At 42.6% G+C, this 14,033-nt stretch overlaps 1 protein-coding gene across 2 annotated transcripts in view; it reads right to left on the reverse strand.

Annotated features, from left to right (window-relative positions):
- The window catches only part of IGFBP3 (insulin like growth factor binding protein 3), a 28,073-nt gene that overhangs the window by 7,737 nt on the left and 6,303 nt on the right, over positions 1-14,033 (reverse strand). The window contains exons 2-3 of one of the 2 annotated variants that reach the window (XM_083578264.1): positions 11,516-11,736; positions 5,169-5,288 (exon numbers count right to left, since the gene is read on the reverse strand). In XM_083578264.1, the coding sequence (XP_083434390.1) occupies positions 5,169-5,288; positions 11,516-11,736 (341 nt within the window). The remainder of the gene's footprint in view (positions 1-5,168; positions 5,289-11,515; positions 11,737-14,033) is intronic. The other variant, XM_083578265.1, reaches the window with a different exon arrangement.

Below are 14,033 nucleotides of genomic sequence, written 5' to 3' on the forward strand. Positions count from 1 at the left end.
TCCTACTGCATATGGACACAGCTCGTACCCCATGAGCTTTACCATCAACAGGTAACTGCATGCCTGCATAGTGTTAAGTTGTTGTATCTGGCCACCAATCCAGAAATATTTCTTGGGTGGCTTACAAACAAGACCAAAGCAATATTAAAAATATAATGTATAAAAATTTAAAAACTATTTTTTAAACAAAAATTTCCTAGCAACCACATAAACTGCATAGTTTACAGCCCAGATTAAAATTATAACAGTCAAATGTTAGTTTAAAATGCAACTAAAAAGGTCTCTGCTTGTGAGCTGTGGAAGCTCTTCCGCAGCATCAGTTACCACTGCAGAAAAGGGCCCCTGTTTGCTTGGTAAGCCCCCACCTCCCATCCCTTGGCAAAGAATCTGGAGCATCTTCAAGTTCACTTGCATGTGGCTTCGAAAGCTCCTTGCCAACCTCTCCAGTCCCCTCTGCCCCGAAGAGAGCGAGCCCCTTGCCTATCTAGCAGGAATCCCATCCCCGCTTCTTCATTTCTGGATAAAAAGAAGCTAAATGCACAATTCCAAATTGCTAAAAGCCAGAAAGAAGACCCTGCAAAATGATATCATGACCATTGTAAAGAATTAGAAGACAATGTGAACTATCTGAAAATATGGTTCTAATTTCTTACATCTGGTCCATGGGGTCACAAAGAGTCGGATACGACTAAACAGCAACAACAAATTTTTTACAAGGACCAACAAAAATTCACAAAGTAGCACAAACACTTTTGATTTAAAGAAAACTCTTCTTCAGGATGGACGTGAAACAAAAAAAAGGGAGGGGGGAGATTAAGATGTTTTAAGTGGAAGCCCAGACTTCTCTCCCCAGAGTGATTAAGGCAGATTGCGCCTGGTAATAAAGACTGCTTTCTCAGAAAATCTAAAAGTCAGCAGTTATTAGAATCCGTTTCTGGCCCTAATATTAGTCTACTGTAAGAAGATAGCAGAGCTAGGGGAGAACTTGGTTACTGTAAAAGGAACAAGATCTAGATTAAGTACTTGAAACCTGAACTACAGCCCCAAATATAAATGGAGGAAAATCCTCAGCTGTTCAAGATAAGCTGTAGGGGTAAATATAAAGCAAGTGTTGCACTCCTTCTACTTGGACAATGAAGAAAAGTGAAATCAAGGCCCCACAAATGCATTTATGCCTTGGACGATTGAAACTGCCTTTAAAGATGTCACACACAGAGAGAAAGTCAATACAGAGCCATATGAGCAACATATGGGGAAGCAGTTCTTTAACATAGAAGTCTGTGTACTCTTTGGAAGGTACAGCAGGTTGGCTGGTCGCTTGATGTTGACTTTCTTCATTTCCAACTCCCAAACCACATAAAAGGCCAACTAAAACATACAGAGAATGCTTTACTAATAATATTTTCTAATGAAAGCACAGCAGACATCGCACATTTGCATCATTGCTGCAAAATGGCAACTGGAAGCAGGAGGTGTGGCCTGGGAAACCATTCATGGGAAAGACGGCGGTTCATGTGGCAAAACTATCTTTTAAAATGCAATGCGTCATGCAAAATAGCAAGGAAGCCTCGTGCAATATCAGCTTTAAGCACTTACATTTCTAAAAACAGGAGGTATTAGGAATCACCTGTCATGAAGCCATGTCTCCTAACTTGGAAATCATGATATAAAATTCTCATTCTCTAATGGTTGCCTGACACGTTTCAGAACTGACCTTGACACTGAAAACAGGTTAGGGATTTGGGACATCACTGTGTCACACATCACAAAGTACCATATTTTTCCATCTATAAGATGCCCCCATGTATAAGATGCCCCCCATTTTGGGGGACTCAGATTTAAGAAAATGGGGGGAGATGGCCCCATGTATAAGACGCCCCCTAATTTTTGACATTATTTTTTAGGGGAAAGACCTAGTCTGCTGGAGAAGAATAGCTTGACCACAATGGTCCAAGCATTGGTAACTTCAAGACTGAATTACTGCAACCCTTCAGCTTGGTCCAGAATGCTGCAGCACGACAACAGGGGAACACCTGGTACTGGGGATAATGGTTTCACTGATGCACAGGAAACCGAGATCATCCTACAGAAACCTGCAGAAAACCACAAGAAGCTAGCAGTTGGAGGGAATAACTTGTGCTTTCAGTTATTTCTATACTAATGCACAGTGTAAAGGAAACAAGCAGGACAAATTTGAGCTCTTAATACAGGATGATGAATATGACCTAATAGGCATTACTGAAATCTGGTATGAGAGTCATGACTGGAATGTAGAAATTGAGTGGTTTAACCTATTCAAAAAGGATTTACCAAACAGGAAGGAAGGAGTAGCATTATATACAAATGATGTATACAACTTGTGAAGAGATCTATGACTTGGAGCATGGAAGACAGATTGAGAGTATCTGGGTAAAAAACTATAAGAAAGGGAAACAACAGTGACCTTACTGTGTGTGCCTGCCATAGACCTTGAAGCCAGACTGAAAACTTGGACGATGTCTTCCTAGATCAGATCATCAAACATTCAAATAGGAGAGATATATTAGTCATGACAGACTTCAGCTGTTCCAATATTTAAAGGGTACTAAAGTAGCTTGCGGATATAATCTCAGAGCTTCTGTCTAATATTTGAGAATTCTTGGAGAACAGGTGAGGTCCCTGTGGAATGAAGGTGGGCAAATGTTGTCTCCATCTCCAAATCCGGGGGGGGGGGGGGAGACCTAGACTGGTCAGCTTGATATCAATACCAGGAAAGGGCAGATTATTAAACGAAAGCGCCTACAAAAGGATGCTGTGATTACCAAGACCCAGCATGGGTTTCTCAAAAATAAATCAAGCCACGTGAACCTCTTTTCTTTTTTTGAAGGAGTTACAAGCTTGATGGATCAGGAGCAGGCAGTGGATGTAGTGTATTTTATTTCAGTAAGGCTTTTGACAAAGTTCCCCATGATGCACTTTCAGAGAAGTTGGTAACGTGAGCTGGAAGAGATAACCATTAGGTGGATTTGCAGCTGGCTGGCAGACCAAACCCAAAGAGTGCTTACTAATGTTTCCTCACCATCCTGGAAAAAAGTGACAAGTGGAGTGCTGAAGGGTTATGTCCTGGGTGCATAGCTGCTCAACATCTTTATAAATGACTTGGATGAAGAAATTGAGAAGGTGCTCATCCAATTTGCAAACGACACCAAACTGGGAGGGGTAGCTAATGCCACAGAAAACAGAATTGAGATTGAAGATACTTTAACAGATTGAACAAAATGAATTTTAATAGAGATAAATTTAAGGTTCTACACTTAGGAAGGAATAACCAGTTGCACAGATATAAGATTGGGGACAACTAGGCTACAGCAACAGAAGTCTTGTATCCAGATTGAGGGAAATCACAGTCCTGCTATATTCTGCCTTGATCAGACCACACCTGGAATACTGTGTCCAGTTCTGGGCACCACTATTTAAGAAGGTTATTGGCAAGCTGGAACATGTGCAAAGGAAGGGTGACCAAGATGATCAAGGGTCTAGAAACTAAGTCTTATGAGGAATGGTTAAGGGAGTTGGGTATGTTTAGCCTGGAAGAGGAGACTGAGAGGAGATAGTATAGCCATTTTCAAATATCTTAAGGACTATCACATGGAAGAGGGAGCATGCTTGTTTTCTCCTGCTCTGGATAGTAGGATGCAAACCAATGGCTTCAGTTTACAAGAAAAGAGATTTCTACTAAACATTTGGGGAAACTTTCTGACAGTAAGAACTGTTCGGCAGTGGAACAAACTCCCATGAGAGGTGGTAGACTCTCCTTCCTTGGATGTTTGTAAGCAGAGGTTTGATGGCCACCTGTCATGGATGCTTTAGCTGAGATTCATACATTGCAGGGGGTTGGACTAGATGACCCCCAATGCGGATTTTATGATTCTGTGATTGCCGACAGAAGTAAAATTCAGTATATTACACTCCTCCTCAAAGATCCTCAATAGCTTCAGTTTGTTATTGGGTCAAATTCAAGGTACAGTGGTACCTCGGGTTACATACGCTTCAGGTTACAGACTCCGCTAACCCAGAAATAGTACCTCGGATTAAGAACTTTGCTTCAGGATGAGAACAGAAATTGTGCAGCAGCGGCGCAGGAGGCCCCATTAGCAAAAGTGGTGCTTCAGGTTAAGAACAGTTTCAGGTTAAGAACAGACCTCCAGAACAAATTAAGTTCTTAAACCAAGGTACCACTGTAAAACCCTCAATAGTTTGGTGCCAGTATAAATGAAGGGTAGCTTTACTCTGTGTGCAGTCACTCTAGCACTTCAATCTGCAGAAGTCAAGAGAGCCTCTCGGGCGGATCTTAACAAATAGGTATGTTAATATGGGACAAAAGGCACCTTCAAGTATTGCAACACAGTTCTGATTAAATGAAAATTCTGCACTATCCTAATTCAAGTAAGTGAGGGTCAGCATGCATACAGAGAAAAAAATAGAGGCAAAAGTGCAAAACTGAAAGAGAAAACAAGACACAAAGTCTGCAAGGTGGGCTCTTTGGTGGTGCATGTTTATGTCTGAACTAACCAAGGTGTGGGTAGGTCTGGTGGTCTGCAATTGTCAAGAAAGGTCATAATCTCATGAGGCAGGTGCCCAAAATCCAGACTGCCTGAGATGCCAGCATTACTTAGAAGTAAATGTTCTGAGTGCATATCACTTTCTTGATCACATGACCTAGATCTTGGAAGCAATCCTCAGCAGCATGTAAAGGATACATATGTAAAGTTGCTCAGGTTGTTGTCTGTAACATGACCCAACACAATTTTTCTAGGAACCCTCAAGCAGCTAATTACTATTCAAAGCATTGATCTATTACAGCCATATGCTCATTTTGCTGTCCATCCTCTTCTTTTTCAGAGAGCTGCTTCTTTTTTTCAAAGAAAAGGTACTGGAAACTAGGGCCAGCGTCAAGCTCATCTGTGACTTGGCAGAGGTTTCTCCAATTTGATCTGTTGTTATTGACATCAATTGCATCTGATAAGAAGCATTGGAGCCATGCCAGCAGGTGCCCCAAACTGCTGTATTTGATAAAAATGGCATGGGTTGAAGATTAATTATTTATTGTTCAGTGATATTTTACTGGAATTACTGACTATAACAGATGAAGGAAGGAAAAACATAAATGGCTGAGAAATTTCACTCACCTGTTTTTTCTTGTAGAATCCCTTCTTGTCACAATTCGGAATATGCAATCCTCTTGGGCTTAAGACATTCAGAATCTTTAGGTTGTTTAATGTGTCTTCCATTTCTCTGCGACAAGGACCCTGACAATTATAATGATCGCTTATTTATTCTTACAAATCAGAAAATCCTTATATGCCAATACTCTTAGCGTTCTATTTGACACTATGGTAAACACTGGTATTAAGTGTTGTACTAAGATGGAGAATGAAATTTTGACTAAAATAGCAAAAGAACACTAAAGGGTTAAGGAAGGACATTTCCTTAGCCCTGGGTGAAGCCTCCAGACGGGTGTCATTGTGGGTTTTTGACCCGGGTGAAATAAAGCCTAGTTCCACTCCATCTTAGCTGAAGGTTTCTAGAATATTAGAGAGCCAACTTTGTCTTCGCATAAAGGCAGCTGGACTCACACATCTGCCTATCAAGAATTTGGCTGCTTTAACTACTATTTTACACAGCAGATTGTAATTAGGCTTGTATTAAAAAAAAATTGAAATGCTCCCAAGCTAACTGTACCCACATAGAGAACTGCATTTAGGAATCAAATAAACTGCCACCTCACTGTGAAGACATTTAGTGGGGAGAAGGGGACATCTAAATCCAGCTTCCGCCCCCTTCAGAGTAGCTGATTAAAACCTGATCCACACTCACCTATTGCACCACACCACACTACACCTAAACTGAACAAATGTTCTACACATTTAGGGCAATTGCTTGGATCCTAAGATTACCATATTTTTTGCTCTATAAGCTGCACTTTTCCCCTCCTAAAAAGTAAGGGGAAATGTGTGTGCATCTTATGGAGCGAATGCAGGCAGGAGGCTCTGCTCAGCGCTCCCTTTAAAGAGCCGCATGGAGCGTGGGGCTTTTTCCCGAGGAGGGAGAAGGGCCGCACACTCCACGCGCTCTTTAAAGGGAGTGCGGCTCTTGGGGGAGCCTTAGCCGCGGGCAGCCTCTCCCGGGCAGGAGGATGAAGGCTCCCCTTGCCCAGGAGAGGCTGCGAGTCGCTATCCCATAATGCACACAAAAGCTTAGTTGGTCTCTAGGGTGCTACTGGACAATTTTTTAATTTGGGGCTGTTATTCACTTTTTGGTGTTTCTTTTTTATTTTACATGTGTTTATTGTTTTATCATACACAACTGCAAATATTTTAAAGATGTTTAGCATGATTCTAATTGCAGTGTAATATATGTTTGCCTATTGCCAGGCTGCCAGAAAAGCAGAAACAGGCATGGCTTCACAGTACAGTGGTACCTCAGTTTTTGAACGTCTCCGTTGACAAACATTTCGGTTTTCGCACGCCATAAACCCAGAAGTAAATGCTTTGGTTTTCGAACATGCCTCAGAAATCAAACATGCCATGCGGCTTCCGTATTGAGTTTTCGGTTTTTGAACGTTTCAGAACTCAAACGGTATTCCAGAACTGATTACATTTGAAAACCGAGGTACCACTGTAATTAACTTTTTTGCCCAGTAACCAAGGAGACACAGCACATCCATCAGCTAAGCAAGTCAGTTGCAGAAGCTAAAGTTCCGTCCTCTCTTCCCCCTTATTTATACCTCCCTCCATGCTTTTTCACTGTGACTCGGCTTTTCTTAATTGTTCTAAACTTTTCTTGACTCTTCTTTCCTGCACTGAGAGTGGGGAAGAGAAGGAGCTGAATCAGGACTGTATTGCAGGCAGGAGAAACCCCCCCTGCTCCTTCTCTTTCAGTGTCTGTGGCTCCCTCAAGCCTCTCCCCTTCCTCCTCCCTCTATTCCTCCCTGGCTCAAAGTCCCCTTCCCCTCAGGTGCCTCCTGGACCACCGGCTGCCACCCAGCCAGTCCCTGACACCCATTAAGTTCACTGAGCCAAGATTCAAAATACCACATCATGGTTGAAACTTAAGATCAAGTTGCCCTGGGATTTTGCAGCACAGTTTCACCACATGCTAGTTTAACAACACACAAAAGGCATCTTCTTTCTTCTTTAGTGGGGGCACAAAAACACCTTTGTTTGCTCTTTGGGGCTTCTTCATTTTAGGAAAAATCTTTATGTAAAATGCAGATTAAACACTGATTATTTCCAGTGCCTTTGGATGGTGCATAGGGCTTCAGATACAATGTCTCAATGATCGTTATATCAACCCTGCAAAATCCCCTGGGAGGTAGATCTCCTGCAGGCAGGCTCTGTGTGTGCTGAGCTTAGGGCTGCCTCATGAGCTCGAGGCTGACAGATCTGAACAAGAGACTATCTGGTTCAGAACTACAACTATAACTTCATCCAGGTTGACAGACTTTTCTGAACAAGGAATACATGCTCAGGTGAAAACTTTCTCACATTGGCATAGTGTTACATGGAAGCAGGCCAAACTACGGCTTAGGGAGGATAAGCAAGTGCACAGGTACCTGGAGGCAAAATCTCAGCTGCTTCACTCTCCCATCCTGTTGCTGCCACACTCCCAAGAGCTAAGCTGTGATGGAGCAGAGGGTCATGTAGGAACCTGGGGCTGTGGTCGTCTCACTCCCAACAAACCACAAGCTGCTGTGAGTCTGTTCTTCATTAACAGCTCACAGCTTGTTCAGGGGAGAAAAAGCCCAACCCTGGACTCAGACACAACACTAAACCAAACCAAACCAAACCAAACCAAACCAAACCAAACCACAGCTTCGCTTTGGGCAGCGCAGAGGAAGAGGAAGAAGAAGAGGAGGAGGAGTTTGGACTTGATATCCCGCTTTATCACTCCCCTTAAAGAGTCTCAAAGCGGCTCACAATCTCCTTTCCCCTCCTCCCCCACAACAAACACTCTGTGAGGTGAGTGGGGCTGAGAGACTTCAGAGAAGTGTGACTGGCCCAAGGTCACCCAGCAGCTGCATGTGGAGGAGCGGAGACGCGAACCCGGTTCACCAGATTACGAGTCCACCGCTCTTAACCACTACACCACACTGGCTCTCAAGGACTGGAAGAGGAGCAAAGAGGCTCTCAGATTTGCTCTAGGCACCACGTTGTGGGCAAAGGAGACCACTGGCTTTGAAAGAAATCACTGCTCCCTCCCCCTTTATTGTAGCCATGTTTGAATAAAAAAGAATGGCAGGCACAAACCCTCTGCCTCTCTCCCAAGCCCTGTGTCCTGCCACTCCTGAAGCAGTTGGGGAAAGGTAACAAAGGAGGCAAAACTGCAAGAGACTCCTGGATCTTCACACTTTCTCCATCCTGCAGCACAAGCCAAGCCCTGGTCTCTTATGGAAGCCTCTGAACATGCTGCGAGGAGTGGGGGGAGTGGTGGCAAGGAGAGCCACATCGATATTTGCAACCCGCAGATAGCTCTAACCTCCAGAGCAGCTTTAGGAGATTATGAGACAGAATCCCTTTTTAAGCTAAGGTGAGCAGGCAGGGCTTGGGCTATGACTATCAATTAAACAGCTATACTGGGAGACCAAAGAGAACATCTCCCAAGGAATCCAATGCTTCTGGCTATATTCCAAAAATTTACAGCAAGCCTGCAACTTACACAGGGTCAGTGACAGAACTTGGGGTCTCAACCCCAAGGAGATGGGGCCCCCCATCTCCTACCCGAGTCAGCACGCTTGCCAGAACTCCAAGCACATCTGAGGCTATTTAGCAGCATATTTAGGGTCCTTCTGACCAGGACACCCCCTCAGCTATGTGGGACCTGCAGCAGCCTAGTTGTCTCATGCCACGGAGACGATAATGTCAAATGCCTGAGTTGCGTGGGAAGGGTTCCCAATGGGACAGTTTCCCAGGAATGGGGAACTCATGGCTCTCCGGAGACTGCCCGACTCCAACTGCCATCAGCCCCAGGCAACACAGCAAAAGGTCGACTATCACAAAGCCATAGGCCAACAACATCAGGAGGATCCCAGGTTCTACATCCTGACTTACAGCATCATCCTAGTTCCTGCCCTGCTAGTATGAGGTCAGAAAGGGCCCCTATTCACAAAAGATCCATTGTGGAGCAATAAGATTGCTAAAAAGTTGTGACATGCTTTGTTAGTACATTTTGTAGCACAGTGCAGTAAACTTTCAATGAAGATTTTCTCATTAATGCTCAGGAGAAGTAGTAAAATGATGGCAAAGCAGTTGCCAGCAGAAAGCGCATTGAGAGGTTCGTGCTCCAGCAGATCTCACTTGGGCTTTCACTTGGCAGCTTAATGGAACAATCAACTGATCAATCAACTCTTTTAACATTTCTCACAAATTAGCCTCCAAGAGGCAATTGGCCCAACTTTGAATATGTTTTTAAAATTCTTTACATCGTCTATTCCTTACAAATAAAGCAATTCAGGGGCATTGACTGTAGGTCACATTACAAGCTTTTTACAGGTAACTTGTTTCTGAGGTAAAATGCATGAAAAAATTATTTTTAAATGGTCAAAATTAGTTGCTTTATTAATTAAATATTCCAATTTCTCAATTAATCTGAATTTAACCACATAGTAAGGCACAGGAGTTTCTAAATCTTCAAGCCCTTTTCCTTCTGGTCACATAGCTGGACTGCAGAGCTGTACAGTAGACAGCAGGAGCAGTTACTGGGAAGCAGCCATCACGAATGAGATCTTGCTTTTGTAATCACCACTTTCCTCTTTTCTCACCCACTGTCTGGATGGACTATATCCTACTGGCCAAGTTTTTGAAATCCTGGCTGTCATCTCTCAATGAAACCAGGTCTGTTCATTGACATACTGTCAACAATATTTCTGCTGCTTCCACTATTGCTGTTTCCCTTTTTATTTTAAAGAAAAATGCTCAGAAGATGGCCTTTGTGCCGTTTGCACTCAGAATAGATTGCGAAATTAAATCAGCATCTCTAAATACGAGTTATTGCAATGTCAGAACTTGAAGTTCCCCAGTTTCAGAATTGGTCGGAAGGGGATAGCATGGAAATAAAGTCAACCTGTCTATTACCCTGTGAACACAAACCTTTGTGTTTCCTTCCTCCTTGTGGAAGAGAAGCAGTGCTCTCCGAAAAGCCAGGCACCCTTGGGCTCCCACTGGAACATTTCTACATTTTGTGACAAAGGAACCAGGCAAGGCCACTTTTCACTTTCATCAGACTCTCTACATTTTCCATTTATGTAGGTTTTTGGAGTGGTCCCTCCCTATTTTTTTTCCTTTTCAACAGCACAAAGTTGTGTCTGGATCAGCCATGAGTGTTTTGATGCACAGCCAAGAAAAACACAGCAACATTTTGTGTGCTGTTGGCATGGGGATCTGCCGCTTGCCTGCCAAGAGCAGTACATGAACCAGAGTATTCTCTGCTCCCGTTTCCTCCAGTCCGGCAGGTCTGCAGACTTTGTTCATATCCTACACATAAGGAACAAGAAACAGTGACCACTTCATCCTCCATGTGTGGTTTTTTTTCACCCAGAGGCATTTTCAGCATGGCAGAGCAATCACTAGCGAAGCTAGACACTGCTTTGTGTGCAGAAGAAAACTTCTGATAGCCAGCCAAAAGTTGATACTGAGTCCTGCATTCACAGCACTTGCTATGACTGGCTGCTTGGGATTATCGGCTCGCAGACATAGACAGAAAGCAAGGAATTTTTATTTATTAGCCAATCTGTTGTGTATGTAAGGGGAACAGGACATTGCCACCATAAAATCTTGTCCAGCCAGGCAGCTTAAGTATGGAGTGGTGTGGAGAATCCTCTTTGAAACGTCACTTGTCTTCCTCAAACTTTTCCTTCCTTCAGGATGACTCAGATGTTTCGGCTAAACACAAACCTCATTTACCTTAATGTTTTGCGTTAGGAATGAGACAAGCCATGATTTACACCAGCTTTGCTTACTGGGCAGAGATATCCTCCACCAGCCGTGGATTCCCAACAGAACCCTCAGCTGCTGGTGAGAGAGATGGAGGAAGACCCTCAGCATCACATGACTAACAACCTCCAGGAATATTTGTTGTGGGCTATTTAAAACTCCCTTGGGAAACCAACCAATGAAATTCACTTTTCTGCTCTCAAAATTCCTCTGATATTTCTCCCAAACAAGAAGCTTCCACATCTGCCTCAAAATTTCATTCGAGGCAAAACCTGATGTCACCTCTGGTTCCGAGCTGTATGCAATGATCAAAAGAGGCACAGGGACTCTAACCTGCCTGTGAAGTGACCGCTGGTTGACAGATTAAATGTGATTGCAATGGTTCTGTATAATTCAGAAATCTTGCAGCTGTCAGGATCAATTCTAGTAATTCTGGCAACAACACAAGTTCAGACAAGTAACAATATCTAGAGTCTGCATCCATTTAAAGTGATATTTACGGAACACATGTATGTTGCTTTTTCTGTTAAATAAAAATTACTTACATATTCAGTCTCCTGCTTGGACTCAGAAGAGAAATTCAGTGTGTCTGTGCTTTGTGAATCGTATTTGTAGCGTTGGGTATTTTTGGCGTGCTCTTTCCTAATGACATCTATTTTGGTGTGGTGAGCATGTGACTTGGGTTCCAACAGTCTCTGTGTGTTGGAGACAGACTGATTCTCTGTGCTGCTGATGTTCTGGTCTTCTTCCGAATTGCTGGCATTCCCTTTAAACAAAAACAAATGTTCAAAAGTTAGCCCATCGTTTATTAATTGTAGCGGAAGAACTTCCACATGATAATGTCTCTGAAGGTTATTATCACGGTACATTAGGATGGTGCACGGAGCATTCAGGATAGCAAAAATAAGAAACTGCAACCTACTTTTTTACAATGGGGGAGACAAAACAGGGGAGGGCAAACAATAGGAAAAAGGGGGTGAAAGTGAACGTTCGAAGCTGCGCTTATGGAGGCTTTCATAAACATAAAAAGGTTTCAGCTACTCAGGCCACAATGCTTAAAAACCAGGCACTTATCCAGGAGGGCTCCGCTGAAGTCAGTGGAGCTATTTTGGAGTAAGTGGTTTGAAGACAGCAGCCTCAATATCATAGAGACGGCAGAATCTATTTCCTGAACAGAAAGAGTTCAGTATTTTCATGACTGAAGGAACCTAGTGACTTTGCAACCAATCATGCCAGTGTTATTATTGGGCTGCAGGAGTTGTGTGTCTTTCATTTATATTTAGATGTTTGAAACCTGTCCTATAAGCTCTAAATTGATTTGTTTTCACAGTCATAATTTTTAAACCACTAACATCTAGCAAATCACCTTGCCTGAATTTGAAGCATTTCCACTTCTTACCAGGAGAGGGCGTATTTTGTCATGACTTGATCATTTCTGAAGTCTGGACCCCAATGAGAAGTTTGTCAGCAGCTTACGCCCCTGCAAGGCATGCAAATATCTATACAGTACAGGTAATTTGTCAAATTTGCATGCCTTGCAGGCATATATTCATGGTGCATAAAATGCACTGTGAGAGTGCTTATATTTATGATTAACATGAAAAACAATGTGTTTTCCTCTGAATGAGGAGAAAACTAATAACGAAAGGTGACCCACCATCTATGACAAATGGGTTGATATTTATTTAAATGGATATTCTGACCAACAGCTTATACAGCTGCTGTCATTGGGCTTTATTCCACGTTCTAAATTATTTCATATTTAATTCTCTTTAAATAAACCTAGAATCTACAGTGGTACCTTGGGTTAAGAACTTAATTCGTTCCGGAGGTTCATTCTTAACCTGAAACTGTTCTTAACCTGAGGTACCACTTTAACTAATAGGGCCTCCTGCAGCTGCCGCACGATTTCTGTTCTCATCCTGAAGCAAAGTTCTTAACCTGAGGTACTATTTCTGGGTTAGTGGAGTCTGTAACCTGAAGCGTCTGTAACCTGGAGCATCTGTAACCCAAGGTACCACTGTATTTGAAAGATGTGAACATTGTTCTGCTATGATCCTTAGACATTATGCTGATTTGGCTTTTGCTAAGCATTACAAAGAATTGCTTTCAAATATGGGACAGACACAATGCTTCCAGGTCTGCACAATATTTCGTCTTCGTGTGATTGCAGCGGGTTGCATTTGGTCTTGGATGTTTTTAAAGGGAGCATCTCTCAAGCTTGCTTCAGGCTTCCATTTCAGCTGTCACCTGTGGCAATTACACTGGGAATGCACAACTATTAAACGAAGAGCAGAGAACTGCCTGGCTTTAGAGCCGACCACAGCAAATGTGTACTGACATCTTTATTCAAAATGACACAAGGCAAGAAGTTCTGCAGTGGAGCTGAAGGCCTGAGCAGCAGAAAATGTGGCCGGTTGGCAAAAGGGGGGGCCACGGCATCACCTTCTGGCAGGTGGTTTTGACTACTACTGATACTCGGCACACACAAAACATAAACGTTTAAGAAACCGGATTTGAGGAAGCAGAGTATTCTGTTTTCTATGGGTTTTATTCAAAGCCTCAGCAATGTTTAAACTTCACACTGTTTGGGGTTTGTTAATTTGGGTATTTTGCACAATTCAATTTAAAACATACACACAGAAAGTATGTTAATAAAGTCTGCACAAATTTTCTGTTGAAAAACCTTATTTTTGTTTTTAGATTTTTTTTCAAGCATTCCATGTTACTTTATCATTTCCCATCTGAATATATATATATATAGCTTTAGAAAATAGTTTGCATATCTATTACCGGATCATGACTAACTTATTTATGTGATCTGGCAATGAACTATTCATAAAAATAGCAACCTGATTTGCCCTCCCCCTTTGAACTTTGAGCATAGTTAGAAATAATTATGTCCCACTGCCCAGGCATATATAGGCCTTTCCAAAGTTTGGAAGAGACTGAATGAGAAAAGACCCTGTTATTTTACACAACGGTTGCCAAGTTAGCTCCATCTCCTTTTATAGTTGCCTCAGAATCACTCTGGAAAGGAAAAAAAGGGGTTGTCTAAGCAAC

Source organism: Podarcis filfolensis, assembly GCF_964270895.1.
Source record: "Podarcis filfolensis genome assembly, chromosome: 12".
Classification (NCBI taxonomy): domain Eukaryota; kingdom Metazoa; phylum Chordata; class Lepidosauria; order Squamata; family Lacertidae; genus Podarcis; species Podarcis filfolensis.